Source organism: Oncorhynchus mykiss, chromosome 26 (genome assembly GCF_057628025.1).
Source record: "Oncorhynchus mykiss isolate SJ-2025 chromosome 26, ASM5762802v1, whole genome shotgun sequence".
In the NCBI taxonomy this organism is placed as follows: Eukaryota; Metazoa; Chordata; class Actinopteri; order Salmoniformes; family Salmonidae; genus Oncorhynchus; species Oncorhynchus mykiss.
In genome coordinates this window covers 20,280,597-20,305,716 of record NC_143047.1, presented here as the reverse complement: position 1 = coordinate 20,305,716, position 25,120 = coordinate 20,280,597, and the positions used below count along the sequence as shown (strand labels likewise).

The following is a 25,120-nucleotide window of genomic DNA, read 5'->3' as shown; positions in this document are numbered from 1 at the left end:
AACGTTACAGTCTCTGATGTTTCTCTGGAACGCAACCCTTGCTCTGATTTTGTCTACCTTGTTGTCAAGAGACTGGACATTGACGAGTAGTATGCTCGGGAGCGGTGCACAATGTGCCCGTCTACGGAGCCTGACAAGAAGATCTCTCCGTCTGCCCCTTCTGCTGCGCTGTTGCTTTGTGTCGCCGGCTGGGATCCGATCCATTGTCCTGGGTGGTGGACCAAACAGAGGATCCGCTTTGGGAAAGTCGTATACCTGGTCATCATGTTGGTGAGTTGACGTTGCTCTTATATCCAATAGTTCCTCACGACTGTGTGTAATAAAACTTAAGATTTCCTGGGGTAAGAATGTAAGAAATAACGTATAAAAAATAAAAAATACTACATAGTTTCCCAGGAGCACAAAGCGAGGCGGCCATCTCTGTCGGCGCCGGAAGTACATTCAACAAAATCTGTACGATTTGAGGCTTGTTGTTCGTTTGTCACCAGAAATAGTTGATTTGTTGTACTTTTAATCTGCGTTGGACTAAGGTGATCCTATTTATGTGTAAACCTCAAACTCTACACTGAAGGCTCTTGACTCTGTATACCATGCTGCCCCACATGAAAAAAATAGGCCGAGACCCAGATACAGACACGGAGGAGCAGATGGTTCGAGTCTCTGATATTTATTACAATCCAAGGGGCAGGCAAGAGAATGGTCGTGGACAGGCAAAAAATCATAAACAAGGTCCAGGAGGTACAGAGTGGCAGGCAGGCTCGAGGTCAGGGTGGGCAGTATGGTCAGGCAGGTGGGTTCAGAGTCAAGGCAGGCAAGGGTCAAAACTAGGAGGACTAGCAATAGAGAGATAAGAAAAGCAGTAGCACAGAAAAACACCCTGGTTGACTTGACAAGACAAACTGGCAACAGACAAACAGGGAACACCAGAATAAGTAGCCAGGGACTGATGGGGAAAATGGGTGACACCTGGAGGTGGGTGGAGACAATCACAAAGAAAGGTGAAACAGATCAGGACGTGACAACTATGGTATGAACTACTGAATACTATAGTATTCACTGTTGTTTTTTTTAATTGAAATATTTGCTGTAGTGTTGCGGACATGACTGTAGTATATTCTACTATTCACAGTTTACTATAGTATAAATACTGTAGCAAAAAAAACTGTAATATACTATAGTAATTACTGTAGTGTTTTGCAGACTTTAGTATACTGTAGTATTTACTATAGTTTTTTTATCCTTGTGATAGAAGTGGGGGCTTTGTCCTTGAGGAAATCTGTGGGACAAAATCCTCAAAGAGCAAATTTTCCATGACCTGTAGTATTGGATGGTTGGTTGGTCAGAGGTCTGAACAGATAATTCAGAGCTTCTGCTCTTTCCTTTAATTAAAACCTCTTAAGGATCCGCTCCTTTCTTTCAACTTTCGCCTGAAATGACATACCCAAATCTGACTGCCTGTAGCTCAGGACCTGAAGCAAGGATATGCATATTCTTGATTACATTTGAAAGGAAACACTTTGAAGTTTGTGGAAATGTGAAATTAATGTATGAGAATATAACACATTAGATCTGGTAAAAGTTCATTCAAAGAAAAAATGTCTTGTGCCGTCATCTCTGAAATGAAAGAGAAAGGCAATGATGAATTATTTTAGCCTAGGCGCAATTTAGACTTTATCCACTAGATGACAGCAGAGTATGTGAAAACTTTTAGACTGATCCAATGAACTATTGCATATCTATTCAAAATGTTGTATCAAGACTGCCCAAATGTGCCTAATTGGTTTATTCATACATTTTCATGTTCATAACTGTGCACTCTCCTCAAACAATGGCATGGTATTCTTTCACTGTAAAAGGTACTGTAAATTGGAAGTGCAGTTAGATGAACAAGAATTTAAGCTTTCTGCACATGTCAGATAACTCTATGTCCTGGGATTTTTTTGGGGGTTTCTTACAACCTCCTGCTAATCACGTTAGCCTACTTTTGCTCAACCGTCCCGAGGTCAGGACATAAATCCTGTAGAGAATAACCTCTAGGGAACACAATATATGGTTTATACTTGGCATGTAGTTTTCTCACTTATGGGTGGCACAAATTGGGATATGGGGAGGGTAATGGGCAGGGTATATGCAAATAATAAATACTGTAGTATATACTCAGAAAAAAAAGCTAAGTCCCTTTTTCAGGACCTTCGTAAAAATCCAAATAACTTCACAGATCTTCATTGTAAAAGGGTTTAAACACGGTTTCCCATGCTTGTTCAATGAACCATAAACAATTAATAAACATACACATGTGGAACGGTCGTTAAGACACTAACAGTTTACAGGCGGTAGGCAATTAAGGTCACAGTTATGAAAACTTAGGACACTAAAGAGGCCTTTCTACTGACTGAAAAACACCAAAGAAAGATGCACATAGTCCCTGCTCATCTGCGTGAACGTGCCTTAGGCATGCTGCAAGGACTGCAGATGTGGCCAGGACAATAAATTGCAATGTCCGTACTGTGAGATGCCTAAGACAGCGCTACAGGGAGACAAAACAGACAGCTGATTGTCCTCGCAATGACAGACCACGTGCAACAACACCTGCACAGGTTTGGTATATCCAAACATAACACATGACAGGTACAGAATGGCAACAACAACTGCCCGAGCTACACCAGGAACACACAATCCCTCCATCAGTGCTAAGACTGTCCGCAATAGGCAGAGAGAGGCTGGACTGAGGGCTTGTAGGCCTGTTGTAAGGCAGGTCCTCACCAGACATCACCGGCAACAACGTCGCAACAACTTTGGATTTTGACCCCTACCCCTTTGTTCAGGGACACATGATTAAATTTATGTTAGTCACATGTCTATGGAACTTGTTCAGTTCATGTCTCAGTTGTTGAATCATATGTTCATGCAAATATTGACACGTTAAGTTTGCTGAAAGTAAAGGCAGTTGACAGTGAGAGGACGTTTCTGAGTTTACTATAATAATTACTGTTTTGTTTTTGCAGACTGTCGTGTTTTCGCAGACATTACTGTAAAATTTAATGTAGTGTTTTTGTGGTCTGTTGTATAATGCAGTATTTACTGTTATACTATTTATTCTACAGTATACTCCAACATTCTGAAGTAAGTATACACATGATTGAGGTATACTACATTGCATAGTATAGTATTCTACAGTTTACTACAGAATTCTATAGTAAGTACTGTAGTATTCTATAATAAACTGTGTTATTTTTTTATGTGGGGCCCTTCTATTGTCACCAATCGTGTGATCTCTACTGTGTTGTGGGGTGGACATCACTAGCAACACTCAGGCTCAAACACTGGTGCATTTTTATTTAGAAGGCCATTTTAGGAAAACTTCTATTTTATCTATCCTTTCTCCTAGCTTTAATGAAAAGAAGCTCAAATCTCAATGTTGTTTTATGCTAACAGTCCTGAAAATTAGAATCGAGCATGGAAAAAGTCCTTGAAATTACTCCCCTGGTCTTGGAATTCCCTCCAAGCCAACCTAAAGCTCCAGGATCTGGTAGGAGTTGTTTCTAATTGTCACCTGATGTCACTAGTTTGCGTTTCCTTACGTAAGGAAGCATGTTGTTTTATTTCACAAACAAAACACACACATCCACTGTTTGTTTGCTGGTGTATTTGTGCTGTTGCCAGTGTTTTCTGTCTGTGTTGTCCGTTTTGTCTTACTTGTTACTTACTTGTTTTCTTATCCCCTGTCCCCACAGGAGCCCTTTGCCTCTTGCAAGGCCGTCATTGTAAATAAGAATTTGTTCTTAATTGACTTACCTGGTTAAATAAAGGTTAAATTAAAAAAATATAGCAATAGGCGTAGTTCTGTGTGTGAAAATGAAAATGAGATGAGAAGTTTCCTTTATGTTATATTCCACCCCTGATGCTTCTCACTTTCCAAAATGTTTCAAGAGGGTGTCCTTCCCAACCAGAAACCTCTTTCACATTCATTCATTCCTTCCACATCACATCCATTCAAGCACCTAAGCACAAAAGACCATCCACAGCCTCAGTGTTACAATGAAATGGTGCGACTAGTTGAAGTTCTTTCTCCATTAATGGTCCACCTGGGACCTGGAGGGAAGCAGAGAGAAGCCTATTGTCTGTCATTAGTGAGCTGTGGTGTTGTATGATGGCTGACTGACAGGGACAGACCTCTCATGAAGCCTGATGATGATGAGTCCTGTTAAGAGCAGAGGAGCCCCTGATAGTTCATTGAGTGGTGGGTTGGTAAGACCAGTGTGAGTCTGAGAATAGAGATCTATCGGCCCAGATGGACCCTGCAGCCTGCTCCAATCAGCTCACAAAAGTGATATAATTACCAGGGCGGGAGGGGAGAGGGCCGCCACCTTTTGAGTTCTCCCGGTCCCCCCTTTCCCACCCACCCATTCTACCACACTCCAAGCTTACTGATTTTGCCACTCCTCCCAGCCCAGCCGTTATCCCCCCTCCAACAACAGGCCAATTTGTCCCCGCGGCCCAGTACCCCACGCCCACCCGCTGCGTTATTTAGCCCCTCTCCTGCACTTCAATGGCAGGTATTGATTAGAGAGCGACCACCCCCCCTTCACGTTCCCCGAAAACCTGGCCCCCCTCTTCCTAGCAACCTTTAATCTGATTACAGGCTTTCTGCAGCCTTTCACATAGGGTTGGCCTCACGGGGGACAATGGTAGGCAGAGTGGTTTCACACACACTCCCAGGGTCATGTGATCCAGGAGAGGAGCTCCCTCCAATCTCCTCCAGCACCCCGGGTCCTTTCAGGGGGGACTATAGGAGGGTCTGCCCACCTGCTTGTCCGCCTGCACTCTTCAAACACAGGATTAACAGGGACATCTCTGTTACAGTCCCACTGCCTCCTCCTCCTCCTGCATCCCGCCTCCATCCCCCTCTGTCGGCCCCTCAAACCCACAGCCTTGTTTGATTAGCCTGAAGAAGATATATGAAGCCATTTCCCTCTCACTTTCTCCCCCTCATTCTCATTCTTTACCTCTTCTGTCTCGTGTTCTCTCTCACTCAGTTTGAAGCTCCAATCCCTCCTCCCTCCTCCCACCTCCTCATGGGAAAGCTATGTGAATCAGGGAAATCACTGCTCCACCCTCCCTGCTCTCCCCTGCTGTCCATCTAATTTATCCCATGTAATCCCCTAAACCTGGGCTGGAGTTGCTGCACCCTGGTTGACTTTCCTCCCATCAGGATTAGAAGTGGTGAATTCCTCATAAAGCCACTTCAGGGCTCAGGGGCCAAATCTAGGGACATGCGCTCACTGAACTTGCTCCAGAGTAGATTCATGAGGAAGCTGTCCAATTCTTTCCAAATGCAGATATATACAGTATATTTTGCTACTCATTAATGTAGAAGACCATTTCTATTGTGAATAAAGTGTTCCTTGTAAAATATTCTGAAAACTATTGTTCAAACTGATAGTTAAGAGAAGTAACCTCATAATTAAGCTTAAATATATAAATCATAATGTGTGACCTCTTCACTCATGAAACCAGCTGGTTTGTCAGGCAGGCACAAAGCTAGTGTCCACACTGAGTGTTTAGAGTTCATTAAACGCCATGGTGATGGATCAGGAAATGACCCTATTGACTGGTCTGTCCAGCGATCAGGATCTCTGTTAGGCCTCATTACCATGAGAATACTGGGATTGGAAAGGTTGGCCCTGAGGGTGACCAGTCTGGTATGACCAACATGGACAGGCAACAGACCTCCATCAGGCCAGCTCAGACCCTCGCCTTAACCCACCACGCCCTCACATATGCTCAGCGAGAAATGACATGGTTTGCTTTCTGTCTGTGTTTATGGTCATACTAATAACCCCCCTCTTTGACCTGATGCAGATACTCTTGAAGTATAAATGTGTATGGGTATATGAGAGTGAAAGTAAGAGTTGTTCAGGGGTACTTGGTACAATGATGGCGATAATCATGTCTGTCAGACCTATAATGAACATACCATAGAGAGTCTCAGACAGAAGACACAGGACATATTCCACATCAGTGGGGTATTTAACCTTTATTTTGACAGGGAGTCAATGCTGAGACCAAGGTCTCTTTTCCAGATGTGCCCTGTTTAGCACAACAATACACACCAAAATACAATATACACATTAAACTACACATCCATATACACATTCAAATATACAACAATACGTTAAAATAATACCTGTCACAGAAAACACAGGGTGAGAGATGAGGGGAGGGACTTGGCTGAGAGTAACAGATGGTCGGGCCAATACCAGGCCTCAGTTAGTCAGAGGGGTGCTCTTCACTTCCCAGAGTGTGACAGAGATTGATCTAACCTTTAACCTCTAACATGTTGCCCTATAAGGCTAAACATGTGTCTCTGGTTATGTAATACAGCCGCTTGGGCCTCTGGATTGACCTCTCTAAGCCCTCCAACTCCCAACTTTGACCGGAGGAAGTGGCCAGGCTAGGTCATAATGACATCGGGTTGTGCTTCGTGAGACAGGACAGAGAACCCTGCTACATACCTCTGATTGGCTGTGGCTCAAGGCACAAGAGCAGGATCTTTATTTTTACTAGCTCAGATTTTAACACATGGTGAGGTCAAAGGTGCTGGTCTAAGATCTCACTTACTGTAGACAGGACAAAGGACCCTACATACATTGCAAAAGCTTTATGATAACTATGGGAGCAATAGCATCACACAATAAAGGTCCAAAGCTGATTCCTGGTAGGTATGCTCTGTCACACCAGCCTTCGCTTTGGCTTCCCCTCCTGTCCAGCTCAGGCGATCGACGTCGCCAGCCTTCTAGCTGCTGCTGAACCTGCTGATGGCAAACGCCCTTCACTCATCAACCCCGGACTTGTCTCGTCATCATTACACGCACCTCGTTCCAATCCCCACTCTGTCACTGTATATATACTCCCTCTGTCATTTGTCTTTGTTGGTCATTGTAAATGTTGCTTGTTTTCCTGAGAGGAATCTCTCCTACTATTTCCTGTGTACTTTTTTGCATTTTGGGTTTCGTCCCGCTTTTATTTATATGTATGTGTGTATAAATAAACTAAATAAAAAAGAAACGTCCTCTCACTGTTAACTGCGTTTATTTTCAGCAAACTTAACATGTGTAAATATTTGTATGAACATTACAAGATTCAACAACTGAGACATAAACTGATCAAGTTCCACAGACATGTGACCAACAGAAATAGAATAATGTGTCCCTGAACAAAGGGGGTGTCAAAATCAAAAGTAACAATCAGTATCTGGTGTGGCCACCAGCTGCATTAAGTACTGCAGTGCACCTCCTCATGGACTGCACCAGATTTGCCAGTTCTTGCTGTGAGATATTACCCCACTCTTCCAGCAAGGCACCTGCAAGTTCCCGGACATTTCTGGGGGGGAATGGCCCTAGCCCTCACCCTCCGATCCATCAGGTCCCAGATATGCTCAATGGGATCCGGGCTCTTCGCTGGCCATGGCAGAACACTGAAGTTCCTGTCTTGCAGGAAATCAAGCACAGAACGAGCAGTATGGCGGATGGCATTGTCATGCTGAAGGGTCATGTCAGGATGAGCCTGCAGGAAGGGTACCACATGAGGGAGGATGTCCTCCCTGTAACGCACAGTGTTGAGATTGCCTGCAATGAAAACAAGTTCAGTCCGATGATGCTGTGACACACTGCCCCAGACTATGACGGACCCCCCACCTCCAAATCGATCCAGAGTACAGGCCTCGGTGTAACGCTCATTCTTTCGACGATAAACGCGAATCCGACCATCACCCCTGGTGAGACAAAACCGTGACTCGTCAGTGAAGAGCACTTTTTGCCGGTCCTGTCTGGTCCAGCGACGTTGGATTTGTGCCCACAGGCGACGTTGTTGCCGGTGTTGTCTGGTGAGGACCTGCCTTACAACAGGCCTACAAGCCCTCAGTCCAGCCTCTCTCTGCCTATTGCGGACAGTCTTAGCACTGATGGAGGGATTGTGCGTTCCTGGTGTAACTCGGGCAGTTGTTGTTGCCATCCTGTTCCTGTCCCGCAGGTGTGATGTTCGGATGTACCGATCCTGTGCAGGTGTTGTTACACGTGGTCTGCCACTGTGAGGACGATCAGCTGTCCGTCCTGTCTCCCTGTAGCGCTGTCTTAGGCGTCTCACAGTGCGGACATTGCAATTTATTGCCCTGGCAACATCTGCAGTCCTCATGCCTCCTTGCAGCATGCCTAAGGCACGTTCACGCAGATGTTCATGAATCCTGTGCATCTTTCTTTTGGTGTTTTTCAGAGTCAGTAGAAAGGCCTCTTTAGTGTCCTAAGTTTTCATAACTGTGACCTTAATTGCCTACCATCTGTAAGCTGTTAGTGTCTTAATGACCGTTCCACAGGTGCATGTTCATTCATTTTTTATGGTTCATTGAACAAGCATGGGAAACAGTGTTTAAACCCTTTCCAATGAAGATCTGTGAAGTTATTTAGATTTTTACAAATGATCTTTGAAAGACAGGGTCCTGAAAAAGGGACTTTTCTTATTTTGCTGAGTTTCTATATATACACACTACCGTTCAAAAGTTTGGGGTCACATAGAAATGTCCTTGTTTTTGAAAGAAAAGCACATTTTTTGTCCATTAAAATAACATCAAATTGATCAGAAATACAGTGTAGACATTGTTAATGTTGTAAATTACTATTGTAGCTGGAAATGGCAGATTTTTTTGGAATATCTACATAGGATTACAGAGGCCCATTATCAGCAACCATCACTCCTGTGTTCCAATGGCACGTTGTGTTAGCTAATCAAAGTGTATCATTTTAAAAGGCTAATTGATCATTAGAAAACCATTTTGCAATTATGTTAGCACAGCTGAAAACTGTTAAAAAAGCTATAAAACTGGCCTTAGACTAGTGGAGCATCAGAATGTGTGGGTTCAATTACAGGCTCAAAATGGCCAGAAACAAAGACTTTCTACTGAAACTCGTCAGTCTGTTCTTGTTCTGAGAAATGAAGGCTATTCCGTGTGAAAAATTGCCAAGAAACTGAAGATCTCGTACAACACTGTGTACTACTCCCTTCACAGAACAGCTCTAACCAGAATAGAACGAGGAGTGGGAGGCCCCAATGCACAACTGAGCAAGAGGACAAGTACATTAGAGTGTCTAGTTTGAGAAACTCCTCAAAAGTCCTAAACTGGCAACAGTATTAAATAGTACCCGCAAAACACTAGTCTCAACGTCAACAGTGAGAGGTGACACCGGGATGCTGGCCTTCTAGGCAGAGTTGCAAAGAAAAAGCCATATCTCAGACTGGCCAATAAAAAGAAAAGATTAAGATGGGCAAAAAAACACAGACACTGGACCGAGGAACTCTGCCTAGAAGGCCAGCATCCCGGAGTCGCCTCTTCACTGTTGACGTCGAAACTGGTGTTTTGCGGGTGTTTTTTTACTATCCTGACTCTGTTTTACAAATCTTTCATTGAGAGTATTTTAACTTTTTGTATTGTTTGTTGGTTTGGCAATGCCACTGTCAGCCAGAGAAATATGCTGAGAAGGATTATCACCACAGCAAGCAAGGTACTTGGAGTTAAACAGTCAGACCTGGATGAGATCTTTCAGGTCAGGACCCTCTGCAAGGCTCACAAAATAATTTTAGACCCAAGCCACCCCCTGTACCCGGATTTTGAACTACTCCCCTCTGGGTGCAGATATCAGCACCCCTCAGCAGGAAAAACAGAACTAGACAATAATTTGTGCCAGGTGTGATATCCCTCCTAAATAATGTTAATGTTCCTATCGACTCAGTAAGGCCAGGAGGCTAGTCTTTAAAACATTTTTTATTTATTGGTACGTAACTGTTATGAAAGTTGTATTGTCAATTTTGTTTTGTATTTAAACGCCACTTTAAACGTGTACATGACACCGCAACAACATTTCCACATGAGGACAATAAAGTCAGTAAGTAAGTAATAGTTGCTGATAATCGGCCTCTGTACGCCTATCTAGATATTCCATTAAAAATCATCATGTTCCAGCTACAATAGTCATTTACAACATTAAAAATGTCTACAGTCATGACCAAAAGTTTTGAGCATGACACAAATATACATTTTCACAAAGTCTGCTGCCTCCGTTTGTATGATGGCAATTTGCATATACTCCAGAATGTTATGAAGAGTGATCAGACGAATTGCAATTCACTGCAAAGTCCCTCTTTGCCATGCAAATGAACTGAATCCCCCAAAACATTTCCACTGCATTTCAGCCCTGCCACAAAAGGACCAGCTGACATCATGTCAGTTATTCTCTCGTTAACACAGGTGTGAGTGTTGACGAGGACAAGGCTGGAGATCATTCTGTCATGCTGATTGAGTTCGAATAACAGACTGGAAGCTTCAAAAGGAGGGTGGTGCTTGGAATCATTGTTTTTCCTAGGTCAACCATGGTGACCTGCAAGGAAAGACGTGCCGTCATCATTGCTTTGCACAAAAAGGGCTTCACAGGCAAGGATATTGCTGCCAGTAAGATTGTACCTAAATCAACCATTTAACGGATCATTATGAACTTCAAGGAGAGCGGTTCAATTGTTGTGAAGAAGGCTTCAGAGCGCCCAAGAAAGTCCAGCAAACGCCAGGACCGTCTCCTAAACTTGATTCAGCTGCGGGATCGGGGCACCACCAGTACAGAGCTTGCTCAAGAATGGCAGCAGGCAGGTGTGAGTGCATCTGCACGCACAGTGAGGCAAAGCCTTTTGGAGGAGGGCCTGGTGTCAAGAAGGGCAGCAAAGAAGCCACTTATCTCCAGGAAAAACATCAGGGACAGACTGATATTCTGTAATAGGTACAGGGATTGGACTGCTGAGGACTGGGGTAAAGTCATTTTCTCTGATGAATCCACTTTACGATTGTTTTGGGGCATCCAGAAAAAGCTTGTCCAGAGAAGACAAGGTGAGCGCTACCATCAGTCCTGTGTCATGCCAACAGTAAAGCATCCTGAGACCATTTATGTGTGGGGTTGCTTCTCAGCCAAGGGAGTGGGCTCACTCACCATTTTGCCCAAGAACACAGCCATGAATAAAGAATGGTACCAACACATCCTCCGAGAGCAACTTCTCCCAACCATCCAGGAACAGTTTGGTGACAAACAATGCCTTTTACAGCATTATGGAGCACCTTGCCATGAGGCAAAAGTGATAACTAAGTGGCTCGGGGAACAAAACATCAATATTTTGGGTCCATGGCCAGGAAACTCCCCTGACCGTAATCCCATTGAGAACGTGTGGTCAATCCTCAAGAGGCGGGTGGACAAACAAAAACCCACCAATTATGACAAACTCCAAGCATTGATTATGCAAGAATGGGCTGCCATCAGTCAGGATGTGGCCCAGAAGTTAATTGACAGCAAGCCAGGGCGGATTGCAGAGGTCTTGAAAAAGAAGGGCCAACACTGCAAATATTGACTCTTCGCATCAACTTCATGTAATTGTCAATAAAAGCCTTTGACGCTTATGAAATGCTTGTAATTATACTTCAGTATTTCATAGTAACATCTGACAAAAATATCTAAAGACACTGAAGCAGCAAACTTTGTGGAAATCAATATTTGTGTCATTCTCAAAACTTTTGGACACGACTGTACACTGTAATTCTGAACAATTCAATGTTATTTTAACGGACAAAAAAAACGTGTTTTTCTTTCAAAAACAAGGAAATTTCCAAGTGACCCCAAGCATTTGAACGGTAGTATATATATATATTTTTTTTGATATTATTATATATCTATACAGTATATATGTGTGTGTGTATATACTGTATGTATGTATGTGCGTTAATAAACTCAGTAGGTTTGAACCTGAGCCTGCCTACTCCTCTCTACACTTGTGACATGCTCAGAGTAATTGGACTAGAAAATAGGGATTCACAGCACTTCTATGAGGAAAACACTTGAGCACAACACACTTTTCAAACCCACCTTTAAGTTATCACTGAAGCAGTAGCCAATAATATAGTGATAGCCCAAGAAAAACATCCCAAAAATGACAAATTCCTGTTAAACATGTTGGGACATTTAAAAAGCTTGCAGAGATAGGCATACCTAAACTCTAACCAAAAATGTACTCAATACAATTAAATAGCTAAACTTTTGGGTTAGTGGCTTTAGACTAAAAAACTGTTTTATCAAGGTTAAAATACAGCTGCTGTATTAAGTCTCTAGAAGACACATGAAAATGCCAGTTTAAACTTGCAAATGCCAGTTTAAACATTTCAACTTGCAAATATACAGACATTAGATCAGTTTCAGAGGCAACTTACATAAAACTCCTTTCAAACTCTCCTTAGCTGTAGTCTGTCCCAAAGCATTGTGTTACACCTACAGTCAATATTTACAGGATTCATATATTCAAAACAATTTCAATGATATTACTGATTTGAAATAGACTTACCATGACTTTCAAACAATTCATCATCCTCAAACAGACATGGTCACATGGTGTAGGCCCCATAGTAGTAGTCTCTCCAAAAGGGGGACACTTTTCACAGCACTTCCATAGAAAGAGATTTTCGCAGCAGGTTCGTTTTTGCTAACTCTGACCCAAATCCTTTTTCTTAACCTTAACCTCAGTCTCCTAAAGCGCTACGCTAATTTACCTAACCTGCTGCGAAAAAGTAATTTTGTGTTTAAAGTGTTTCCCCTCTCCAAAATTGCTGACTGCAGTTGCCTTTTAAAGGGATAGCAGGTCATTGATTTTAGCCCTTCATTACCTCAGTGGTGGACATTCAAAAGGCCCCACCTGTTACAGTTCATGTTGATCATGCTGGTCTGTATGTTCATCTTATGTACAGTATCTTCTCATTCACACTGAGCATGACATCAGATATACACATACTGACATCCAGCTTACATGACTGTGGAACTATCAAGGAGAAGAGGCAAACACAGTATATCTAACATCACATTTTATTTGTTAAGTTACATGAGTAGCAACATTTAAATAAACATGATTTTGAGTATAGAATGAGATTTACATAAAACATCTAAATAACTTTTGTCACTCAGACAGCACAGTAAAAACATAATTAACAGGTGGAAGACAGAGGGCTTCTCAGAAGGCAGGGGATACATTCAATCATTGCAGATAGCGATGAAAATGTGTTGGCATAAACGTAGCTTTAAAAGCTGTTTAAATGCATTATGTTACCAAAAACGTTCAAGTAAAGTTTAAATCGTTATCCCAAACAAAGAGTCAGTGATAAGTTGTAGAAGTACATTTAAAGTATTTAACCAAAGAAAATGATCACATTGGGGACTCAAAGGGTACTCCTGCATTGTGAAAAAAGAACAAAACCATTTGGGGGTTTTTCAGAGCACAATAGACAAAATATTCACTTTTAACTAAAAGTAAACTACAGTCCTCTTCACATATGCACCAGCTGTATTAAAATAAAAAATGATCTGAAAAGAAAATGGGAAGAAAATGTACAACATACAAGGCCACAGAATGAGGATTGGTCAAAGTAATTTCATAAAAAAATCCTTTCCTCAACCTCATTCAATTCTGTGGTTGTGGTCAAAGATTTCACAGTGTGTGATTATATATATATATCAACTATATATATATATATATATATATATATATATATAAAACATATTACACAGTATACCAATACTCAGGAAAAGCTCTATTGGCCATTTTGTGTAGTAGGTTATAGTTGCACATACATACTGTGGATTAAGTGCAGATCTTAGAGGTCCTTGCAATAGATCAGCATTTTACCAGAATTCAGGACACAGTGTTCCGTGTCAGTGCATAACCATCTAGGAAGTGTATGTGATCTAATGGTGTGGGTGGTGGGGGGAGGGCTGAAGGCACGTACAGTATCTAATGGCTTCAAATGTAGGTAATGACCTTAACATAAGATGAAAGAAAGCAAGTTTTAATGTTCCTTGTATAGGTGCCTTCATTTAAGGGGAGTGCGGTTGTCTGTTGGATTTCCGTGGTAATTCCGTGGTCCAGCAGCACGTCTTTGGGTAGTGGTGTCCTCACACCTCTGTATTTAGCTTTCACAGTGTTCCACAGAGAAGTTGGACTCAGATCTATTAGGATAAGAGCACAACATCACAGACTTAGAAAGAAAAACAGAAATGTTTCCCTCCACTGCTCTCTCTTGTGGAATGATTAGTAATTAAATAAAGGTACTATTTTTTTACAATAAACAGAGAACATAATGGTTTGAGAAAAGATTGGATTATCTATAAACAACTACTGTATTTAAAAATAATCCTTGATTATAACTTCAACAAATCACTAACGATTTGTGTGATATGGTCAAACAGAGCATGCTGAATGGACTTACAGGTCTTGCTGCTTGTGGATCATGTGGTTGTTGCACTCCAGAATGGGAGGGATGCTCTCCTGATGCTCCTCCTCTTCATCAGGGAGCTGTGAAGAAATCCTAGGTGATTTAGCTTTTATTGTCCTACTTGTGTGAAATGTCTTCAGTGTGGTCAGTGTAATGCAATAGTTTTATCGACTACTATAGTTGATCTTTATTTCTCATTTTTTTCTACATTTAGTCATAAAAATTCAGATGTAGATCTCAAAGGTCTGTAAGTCGTCACGTGAGACTAAATCAAAGACAATGGCACCACCTAGTGGCTATATTCTGAACAGCAGGTGATGAGTGGCTGGTTCTCTTACCTCCCAGTACACCTCATCATCGAAGCAGTTCTCATCAGCAGGATCACCCCAAATGGGTAACTTCAGGATGGAACCTGTGAACAGAGGAGATAGCGTTTAACTTCAGTCCCTTTCCTTCAAGTACGTCACCCCTTATAACACCCATATCACCTCTAGTTCACCCTTTATATGCCCATGGCTCCTCTCTATCTCTGATGCTAGGCTGTCGTGGCCAAACTCACCGACTATAGCTCCGCCTACAACCCCGAAGACGATGGACACACACATGCCAGCGGCCTGGTATCCACCCTGAGTTAACACAGTTCTGTCCTTAAAGTCTCCAGTGAAGTCAAACGTGTTGATCAACCTGGACAGAAAATAACAATGTACAGTCAGATTGTGTGCCATATTTAGGCTTAGTGTTCTAATGACTCTGTATATTTCCAACTAACTGTTAGACTACAGTCTAAACTGTAATTGACATAAATTGTTTGGTGTAAAATGACATTCATCGTTTAAGATCTGTCCTGTGACATACAGTAACTGTGTGATATGATTGGTTGATGAGAGGTTGTGGGGGAATATGTGTTCTGATTGTCTGTTCAGGTTCATGTGGTTTGGCTGTGTAGCCTTAGGCCCTCGGGTCTCCTGACTCACCCCTGCTTTCCGTAGACTGACTCGCTGGCAGCTGCAGCAGTGATGGCTCCAACTATCCCGCCAATCACCCCAGGCATGGCGTGCAGGTTGTGTATTCCACACGTGTCCTGAATCTTCAGTGTCTTCTCCAAGAAGGGCTGGGAGGAGACAGGGAAAAGTTTAACACACCCGTAAACAGCCCCAATTAGTGTGTTACCGTTTACCATAAAGGAATCTGCCCAAAGATTAGGCAACCATTTAGAGTGCTATACCTTCTTTTTTGAGTGTGGCCCAACATCATTCATAAGAAGTAAATAAGAGCTGTAAGAGTTGGCATGCCTTTCTTAGGACAGAACCTACTATGCCTACAAAACAAGACATTGTAGCTTTAAGCTGTGAGTGGCCAGGGTTGAGACTCACAGAAATGAAGATGTAGCCCATGGTAGAGATGATGCCGCAGAAGAAGCCCACGATCAGAGCGCCGTAGGGAGAGATCATAAACTCAGCCGCTGTCCCCAAGGCAACACCCCCCGCCAGGGTGGAATTCTGGATATGCACCTGTTAAGCAAGAGAGAGCACCAGTCATGACACTCAAAGTTGTCAGTCAACAAGATGAGCGCAGAGGAGGATTATGCAGACTGAGAGGTAATCAGTTAGTGTCACAAATACACAGTTACAGAGAATGTCACACATTCAAACACACATACACATAGTGATGATTCTTACCATGTCGAGCTTGCCAGTCTTCTGGGAGAGGCTGGAGATGGCCACTGTGGTGAGGACAGTGGAGGCCAGGCACAGGTAGGTGTTGATGACAGCCCTGTGCTGACCGTCTCCATGGTCAGTAATGGCCGAGTTGAAACTGGGCCAGAACATCCACAGGAACAGTGTGCCTGAGGAGAGAGAAGGGACAACACAGTTGAAACACACCGATCATCACACACACTTCAGAACAGGAACAGTGCCATGGCAGAAAACTTCTACAAACTAAAGATAGGTCACCATCACCAGAGGGAGTGAAACCCACACAGAGCCAATCAGAACCATTCATATGTTTATGCAATGAACAACTAGCTCACCAATCATGGCGAAGGTATCGGAGTGGTACACAGAGCCCTGCATACGCTTGCTCTGGTGTAAATTAGGTCGGTAAAGGACCCGGGAGATGGCCAGACCATAATAACCTCCAAAGGTGTGAATAACCATGGAGCCACCGGCATCCCTAGCCTGTGGGGATAGAGACAGTTGTTTGTTACCAGGTGTACCAAACCATGTGATTACGTGGCTGCAGGTCATTGAGATTACATAAATGCGTTACTATATCAGGGTTATAGGGCGAATTCAATGAATCCAACCATGGCTAATACACTGTGTTTAATTTAATAGTTGTACGCCCAGAGAGTGCTTGATGGGACTCACATGAAGTAAGTTCAGAATGATGTACTCTTCCACAGCGAACAGAGTGACACCAAACAGGGTCATAACCAACAGCTGGACCGGGCTGACTTTGCCCAGCACTGCCCCGTAGGCTATGAGACAGCCCGCCACACAGAAGTCAGCATTGATCAGACTGCAGATAGAAGACACAGGTGGGTGGAGATTATTACTGGAGAGTCATGTGAGAGAGTCAGTCATGTATACAGTTGTAAAACCTGAATGACTAGATCAGTAAGTAATCCTCCTTCAGGTCTTTCTCTCAGCTATGAGAGTAATGATAGTCTGCCCTTCAATATGAATACCACGGGAGAGAAGTCTCAAGGATAATGATATTTGTGATGAAGTCAACCTAAATGGTTTAAACCTCCCCGCCTCTTGTTGTTGAGATTCTCAGAACAAGAACCCATCCATCAGTTGAACCCAGGGATGGGCAACTTTGATGGGGGTGACCCCATGAAGTCAATTTCCTGCAATACAGCACATTTTGGCATGGGGTGGAGGCAAATATTTGCATCGATGGGCCCCACACCGGTAGGTATTACGATCATGCTAGATAGCTGGCCGCTAGACTAACTCACCAATCTAAAAAATGTAGCTGACATGGGCTAATTGAGTGACTGCTGATGCACAACCACATTTTGAAATTGCACTTAGTTTATTCTATTATTCTAACTCTCAATAGTAAGTTGAGACCCCGAGTGAGTCCCCCCCAGTTGAAATAATAATAATAATATGATGCCCGCGGACCGCCAGTTTCCAGTACCTGTTTTAACCCATCACCACTTAACCCATGGTGACAGCTTGCTTAACCCTAAGAGAGTCTATGGTACATTGTATTGCTCCTACAACCATTCTGCCATTGTCTCAGTATGAGTAGCAACTCACGGACTAAGCCTCCTCCCCTCTCCTATGTGTGGGCACACCTCATCAGTTCTCACTCTAATTACTGAACAAATTGCAGCCTCATAGATGCACATCAGTGCAGTTGCATACCTTTCAACACCGATGAAGATCTTTCCTGTCTGGGGGTCTAGAGAGTGGAACCAGCCTTGCATTAGCAGAGCCCACTGCAGGCCGAAGGAGGCAATGAGGAAGTTGAAGCCGACCGCACCGAAGCTGTACCTCTTCAAGAAAGTCATGAGGAACCCAAAACCCACAAAAATCATCACATGGACATCCTGGAAGCCTGGAGAGAGGAGAGTTAAAAGGAGAAAGAGTGAGATGGAGAGCGAGAGAGGGAGAGCGAGATAATTATTAAAAGTGTAAAATAAATCCTAATAGTTAATGAAACATGTTATTGCATCCAATGCAAGGGGCTCTCAGTAGTTGCATAGTTTTTAATAAAAATCAGTCCTGGTGTTCTGTACCATTTGGTCAAAGTTTTAAAGCTGTTAACTTGACATGTTCAACTGGAAATGTCATCATCAGATTAGCAGGTTTAGGATACACACCCTGTCAGTTTACACGCCAGAGCTACAGGTAGGATACACACCCTGTCAGTTTACACGCCAGAGCTACAGGTAGGATATAATCCCTGACAAATCAAAACACATCATATTATAAGAGGAAACAGATGCCACATAGCATCACGAGTAAACTTAACTTGTCACTCATTCAGCCTGGCTATCAGCAAAGATGCCCATCAGAAGCTGTTATGAACCAAGCTAGAACCAGACAAATTGGAAATAAGCACTGACCAACATGTGGTAAAGAGTTTACGTAGTTTTAACCCAAGTTAGGGAGGCAAATTTGTTCTGCTACTGCATTAGTCCACTAATGAATAGATGCTTTCAAAATAACTGAGACTGAGATCGTTGTCCAGAGGATTTCACAGGGGAAATCAAACATCCTAGAGATCAAAGGTTGTCATCTGATCAAACAGCAAGCATGCTTCTTATTAATAACCAGAGTCTTTGTCATTTCAATGAAGATGAAACCATGAATCATACATTTACTGTATATTGTCAACCTAAAGGATGCCCCAGGCAGACCGGTGATTATGAATGTACTTACTGGGGTATCTGAAGTAGAAGTCATTCTCTATGTCGCTGGTGATGTTGTCATGGGCCTTGGTCTCTACCCAGTGTGCGTTCGACTCCTTGTCGTAGCGGATGAAGACTCCGAAGAGGATGATCATGGCAATCTGCCAGACGAAGCAGACTACCGGCAGTGTAAGACGGATGTTGGTGTTCTTTTGCCGAGAGAAATAGTCTTTGCATCCCTGGCTGCAATTCCCCATGGTGGTGGCTGAGTAAGTACTGAGACAGTGTTGCTCTTTGACCTGCCCTGAGTGTGGCTGTGACCCTGAAACTACAGTCTGCATCACTACAGGTATATATGGGACAAAACAGAGGTGTGTCCTCAGTGTGAGCCAGCTGTTGCCCTACCCAGCGCCAAACCCTCCCTCCCCTTCCTGCCCTCTGGCACCTTGATAGATGACATCTGACATGAGGCAGCAGAGAGTCCCGTGCATTTGATTGTTTGTCACAAACAACATGTTTCATTGGAGGGGTTAGAGGAAAATCCGAATTTTTTTTGCCATTTTTTGTTGTTAGAGGAGATCTCCTTTGTTGTTACTGGGCAACAAGCAACCTGGTCTCAGAGAAAGAAGTATAATACTAAACATCCTCCAAGATGTTTGATAAGTTAAGTCATCCAATTTGTATGCTATTGTACTGTACAACTGGATAAGATGTATGATGATACACAGTACCAGTCAAAAGTTTGGACACAGATACACATTCCAGGGTTTTACTTTATTTTTACTATTTTCTACATTGTAGTATAATAGCAAAGACATCAAAACTATGAAATAACACATATGGAATTATCTAGAAGCCAAAAAAGTGTTAAACAAATCAAAATATATATTTTTTTGAGATTCTTCAAAGTAGCCATCCTTTGCCTTGATGACAGCTCTGCACACTCAACTGGAATGCATTTCAATTAACAGGTGTGCCTTGTTAAAATGTAATTTGTGGAATTTCTTTCCATCTTAATGTGTTTGAGCCAATCAGTTGTGTTGTGACAAGGTAGAGGTGGTATACAGAAGATAGCCCTATTTGGTAAAAGTCCATATTATTGTGTTAAGTTTACTCTGTTTATTTAGAACCTAAGGACGATTAGTAAAGCTTAAACCAAGTTTATTCACCCATTGGGTCATACAGCTGCATAAGACAAAACATATTTCCACTAGTTGTAGTATATATATCCCAATTTGGGAGGAGTCTCCTCCTTCCCTCTAAATATTACATCTTTATTACTAGGCAGGACGTCAAGTGATGCGGGCAATAAACTGTTCCTTCTCCCTTAATGTCATCTCACCTGACCTGACCTCGACCCCCTTCCTCACTAATCCACAGCTGTCCACTATTATCAGTGAACACAATAATGTGATTGACTCTCCTCTACTCAGCACCTCCCAAAGCCCCCTGGCTCCTCCTGACCCAACCATATACAGTTGAAGTCAGTGGTTTACATACACCTTAGCCAAATACATTTAAACTCAGTTTTTCACAATACCTGACATTTAATCCTAGTAAACATTCCCTGTCTTAGGTCAGGTAGGATCACCACTTTATTTTAAGAATGTGAAATGTCAAAATAATAGTAGAGAGAATTATTTATTTAAGCTTTTATTTCTTTCATCACATTCCCAGTGGGTCAGAAGTTTACATACACTCAATTAGAATTTGGTAGCATTGCCTTTAAATTGTTTAACTTGGGTCAAATTTTTCAGGACCCTTCCACAAGCTTCCCACAATAAGTTGGGTGAATTTTGGCCCATTTCTCCTGACAGAGCTGGTGTAACTGAGTCAGGTTTGTAGGCCTCCTTGCTCGCACACGCTTTTTCAGTTCTGCCCACACATTTTCTATGGGATTGAGGTCAGGGCTTTGTGATGGCCACTCCAATACCTTGACTTTGTTGACCTTAAGCTATTTTGCCACAACTTTGGAAGTGTGCTTGGTGTCATTGTCAATTTGGAAGACCCATTTGCGACCAAGCTTTAACTTCCTGACTGATGTCTTGAGATGTTGCTTCAATATATCCACATAATTTTCCACCCTCATGATGCCATCTATTTTATGAAGTGCACCAATCCCTCCTTCAGTGTTTGAGGTTACAGATGGACAGTGCTTGAAATATCTAATGGTGCAGTCGTCGTTCATCTCTTGCCAGGTCATGTTACTTAGCATTTCTTTCAAGGTGCTTAAGTGATTGTTAACATAAGATAATTGGGCTTTGTGACTGTGTTTACTCATGTTTGATCAATCACTCTGTGGTGTATGTCTGTCTGTCACCCAACTTGTCTTCACGGTTGGGATGGTGTTCTTCGGCTTGCAAACATCCCCCTTTTTCCACCAAACATAACAATGGTCATTATGGCCAAACATTTCTATTTTTGTTTCATCAGACCAGAGGACATATCTCCAAAAAGTACGATCTTTGTCCCCATGTGCAGTTGCAAACCGTAGTCTGGCTTTTTTATGGCTGTTTTGGAGCAGTGGCTTCTTCCTTGCTGAGCGGACTTTCAGGTTATGTCAACATAGAACTCGTTTTACTGTGGATATAGATACTTTTGTATCTGTTTCCTCCAGCATCTTCACAGGGTCCTTTGCTGTTGTTCTGGGATTGATTTGCACTTTTCGCACCAAAGTAAGTTTATCTTTAGGAGACAGAATACATCTCCTTCCTGAGTGGTTTGACAGCTGCGTGGTCCCATGGTGTTTATACTTGAGGACTATTGTTTGTACAGATGAACGTGGTACATTCAGGCATTTGGAAATTGCTCCCAAGGATGAACCAGACTTGTGGAGGCCTACAATTTTTTTCTGAGGTCCTGATTTCTTTTGATTTTCCCATGATGTCAAGCAAAGAGGCACTGTGTTTGAAGGTAGGCCTTGAAATACATCCACAGGTACACCTCCAATTGACTGAAATTATGTCAATTAGCCTATCAGAAGCTTCTAAAGCCATTACATAATTTTCTGGAATTTTCCAAGCTGTTTAAAGGCATAGTGTATGTAAACTTCTGACGCACTGGAATTGTGATGCAGTGAATTATAAGTGAAATAATCTGTCATGAAAACAATTGTTAGAAAAATTACTTGTGTCATGCACAAAGTAGATGTCCTAACCGACTTGCCAAAACATTTGTTTTTTAACAAGAAATTTGTGGAGTGGTTGAAAAACAAGTTTTAGTGACTCCAACCTAAGTGTATGTAAACCTCAGACTTACACTGTACAGTCGTCCTACAGATACCCATTAACTTCTGGTGTATAAAGCTACCAGCCTCAGAAATTGCAGCCCAAAAAAATGCTTCACAGAGTTCAAGTAACAGACACATCTCAACATCAACTGTTCAGAGGAGACTGTGTGAATCAGGCCTTCATGGTCAAATTGCTGCAAAAAAATCACTACTAAAGGATATCAATTATAATAAGAGACTTGCTTGGACTAAGAAACACGAGCAATAGACATTTGATCGGTGGAAATCTTTCCTTTGGTCTGATGAGTCCAAATTTGTTAGCTCCAACCGCCATGTCTTTGTGAGATGCAGGGCAGGTGAACGGATGATCTCTGCATGTGTGGTTCCCACCGCGATGCATGGAGGAGGAGTTGTGAGGTTGTGGGGGTGCTTTTCTGGTGACACTGTTGATGATTTATTTAGAATGCAAGGCACACTTAACCAGCATGGCTACCACAGCATTCTGCAGCGATACGCCATCCCATCTGGTTTGTGCTCAGTGGAACTATTGTTTGTTTTTCAATAGGACATTGACCCAACACGCCTTCAGGCTGTGTAACAGCTATTTGACCAAGAAAGAGAGTGATGGAGTGCTGCATCAGTTGACTCGGCCTCCACAATCATCCGACCTCAACCCAATTGAGATAGTTTGGGATGAGTTAGACCGCAGAGTGAAGGAAAAGCAGCCAACAGGTGCTCAGCATATATGGGAACTCCTTCAAGACTGTTGGAAAAGCATTCCAGGTGGAGATGGTCAAGAGAATGCCAAGAGTGTGCAAAGCTGTCATCAAGGCAAAGGGTGGCTACTTTGAAGAATCTCAAATATAAAATATATTTGGATTTGTTTAACACTTTTTGGTTACTACATAATTCCGTATGTGTTATTTCATAGTTTTGATGTATTCACTATTATTCTACAATGTAGAAAATAGTACAAATAAAGAAAAACCCTGAAATTAGTAGGTGTGTCCAAACTTTTGACTGGTACTGTACTTCCTATAATTCGTATGATATTGTATGACCACTATTCCATTCATAATGTCACCTTAAGTAGAAGTGTCAGAGATTTACTTACAGAATAATTCGACTTGCACTAAGAACATTGGCTGCGGCCTGGAGTTACAAAGCAGAAATGATATAACTGTATTCATTACAAACAACATTCTGCATTAGAGAAGGTCAGGGAAACTACAAATACTGTAGGTCATGGTTGACATGTTTTGTATTCAAAAGACAGATATATACAACATTTAAAGCTGCAATATGTAACTTTTTGGGCGACCCGACCAAATGCACATAGAAATGTGAGTTATAGATCTGTAAATCTCATTGAAAGCAAGTCTAAGAAGTGATATATCTATTCCATGTGCACTATTTATATGCTTCCCATGCTCAAGTTTAGTTTTTGCATCTTTTACTTTCGGATTTATACACCAGCTTCAAACAGCTGAAAATACAATATTTTTGGTGATGAAAAATATATTTTACAGCGGTTTAGATGGTACATGAGTGTTATTTCAGATATTCTTCAAAGAGGTAGGGTTTCAGGGGTTTTCGGAAGAGGGGCAGGGAACGTTGTCCTAACTTTAGTGGGAAGCTTGTTCCATCATTGGGGTGTCAGGACAGAGAAGAGCTTTGACTGGGCTGCGGGAGCTGCCCTCCCTTAGAGGTGGGAGGGCTGAGAGCCCAAGGGTGGCTGAACGGAGTGCTTGGGTTGGGACGTAGGGTTTGAACATAGCCTGAAGGAAAGGAGGGGCAGTTCCCCTTGCTGCTCCGTAGTCAAGCACCAGGGTCTTGATGGTGATACGAGCTTCGACTGGAAGCCAGTGGACTGTACGGAAAAGCAGGGTGACATGGGAGAACTTAGGAAGGTTGAACACCAGACATAAACAACACATTTGGTATGTTATACCACAGCACTGTGTTGTATGCAATAAATTCCCCTTGTACCTGCAGTGTTTATTTAAGAAAGCAGCTGATGGATCAGCAACCTCAGCTTTGGCTGCTTTGAGTTACCATGAACTGTATTTGCATCTTGGGGGGATATTGCCCTATCCGCTGTCTGTTATGTATGAATTAACATGTATTTAAATATTTATGTTTGGACAAACAAATTATCCTTTTTGTTTAACATCTTCCTTAATCCATTTGAGCAGACATAATTCATGTAGCCTAATAATGTTGAGATGAGCACCAAGGCTATGCAAATTGCAGTACCAAATCTTCTACCCATAGCTTGCAACTTAGTTGGTGCATTATTGATAGAATTTAAGGTCAGTGCAATAGAAAATATTATTATTTACAGCCTACATAGAGGCTTGTTTGTCCGGGTGATGCTACTTGGTGCCCTGACTAGTGTTGATGGTGATGTGTGGATTGATCTTAAATAAACAATGCAGGCAACAGGGGCATTTCTGACATACAACACAGGCCTGCAGGATAACATACCAACTGTTTTGCTTATGTCTGTATCAATTTAAATAGACACACACAGAGCAATATCTGTCCAGTCATCTGCCCAAAGTGGTAATGAGGTGTATCTGAGGCTATAAGGGCATCCGGTAACTCCATGTGCCACGCTGCCTTCACTGAACAGCAGCCCTGTATCAGTCTGGGTTATGTACATAGCCAGAGCACTAAGAGGAAACTGGCAGTATAATGTGGGGTAACATAATCTTACTAGTAAATATGTATTTTGAACAAAGTATATTGAATTAAATGGCTTTTCAATTAAATGGAATCTGTAATCTTAAAGTTTTGTTCAGGGTAGGGAGAGAATAGAGGAGTGTGAGAATTAGAAATTCAAGTAATCTAATCCTGAAACAAATGTTCAGTAAAGAAAATGACTCTCACCTGGACCTTGATATGGAACAATGTTGTTTCGTTTACCTTGGAGACTCCCTGATGTGGTTTTCAGTAGAGCCCAAACTTTAGCTATGATTTTGAGTTAAATTTGGCCTTGATTGTGCCCCTACCAAACTCTACTTTCGTTGATCAGTCATTGAAAAAACATAGAAAATTCATTTCAACATCTTCTAAAGTCATCAGTAGCTAACCACATAGGCCAACTACTGAATATATGATGAAATACAGTATTATTGAACCCTTAGTGAACTCAGTACACTGTATCAACAAGAACCTG

At 42.2% G+C, this 25,120-nt stretch overlaps 1 protein-coding gene across 1 annotated transcript; it reads right to left on the bottom strand.

Moving 5' to 3' along the window:
* Positions 1–12,915: 12,915 nt before the first annotated feature.
* LOC110506587 (ammonium transporter Rh type C) lies at positions 12,916–19,050 on the bottom strand. Its single transcript, XM_021586314.3, has 11 exons — positions 18,742–19,050; positions 17,722–17,914; positions 16,711–16,861; positions 16,371–16,518; positions 16,018–16,184; positions 15,712–15,849; positions 15,313–15,449; positions 14,898–15,022; positions 14,677–14,750; positions 14,333–14,418; positions 12,916–14,072 (listed from the first exon to the last, which is right to left on the bottom strand). The coding sequence occupies exons 1-11, from the start codon at positions 18,965–18,967 to the stop codon at positions 14,033–14,035; spliced, it is 1,485 nt and encodes a 494-aa protein (XP_021441989.3). The 5' UTR covers positions 18,968–19,050; the 3' UTR covers positions 12,916–14,032.
* Positions 19,051–25,120: the final 6,070 nt, after the last annotated feature.

Excerpts from the sequence above, each read along its gene's own strand:
- LOC110506587 (XM_021586314.3), bottom strand. The coding sequence starts at position 18,967 with ATGGGGAATTGCAGCCAGGGATGCAAAGACTATTTCTCTCGGCAAAAG. Across the intron at positions 16,519-16,710 it reads TCATTCTGAACTTACTTCAT|GCTAGGGATGCCGGTGGCTC; the intron begins GTGAGTCCCATC and ends CTATCCCCACAG. Across the intron at positions 15,450-15,711 it reads TGGGCTACATCTTCATTTCT|CCCTTCTTGGAGAAGACACT; the intron begins GTGAGTCTCAAC and ends GTCTCCTCCCAG.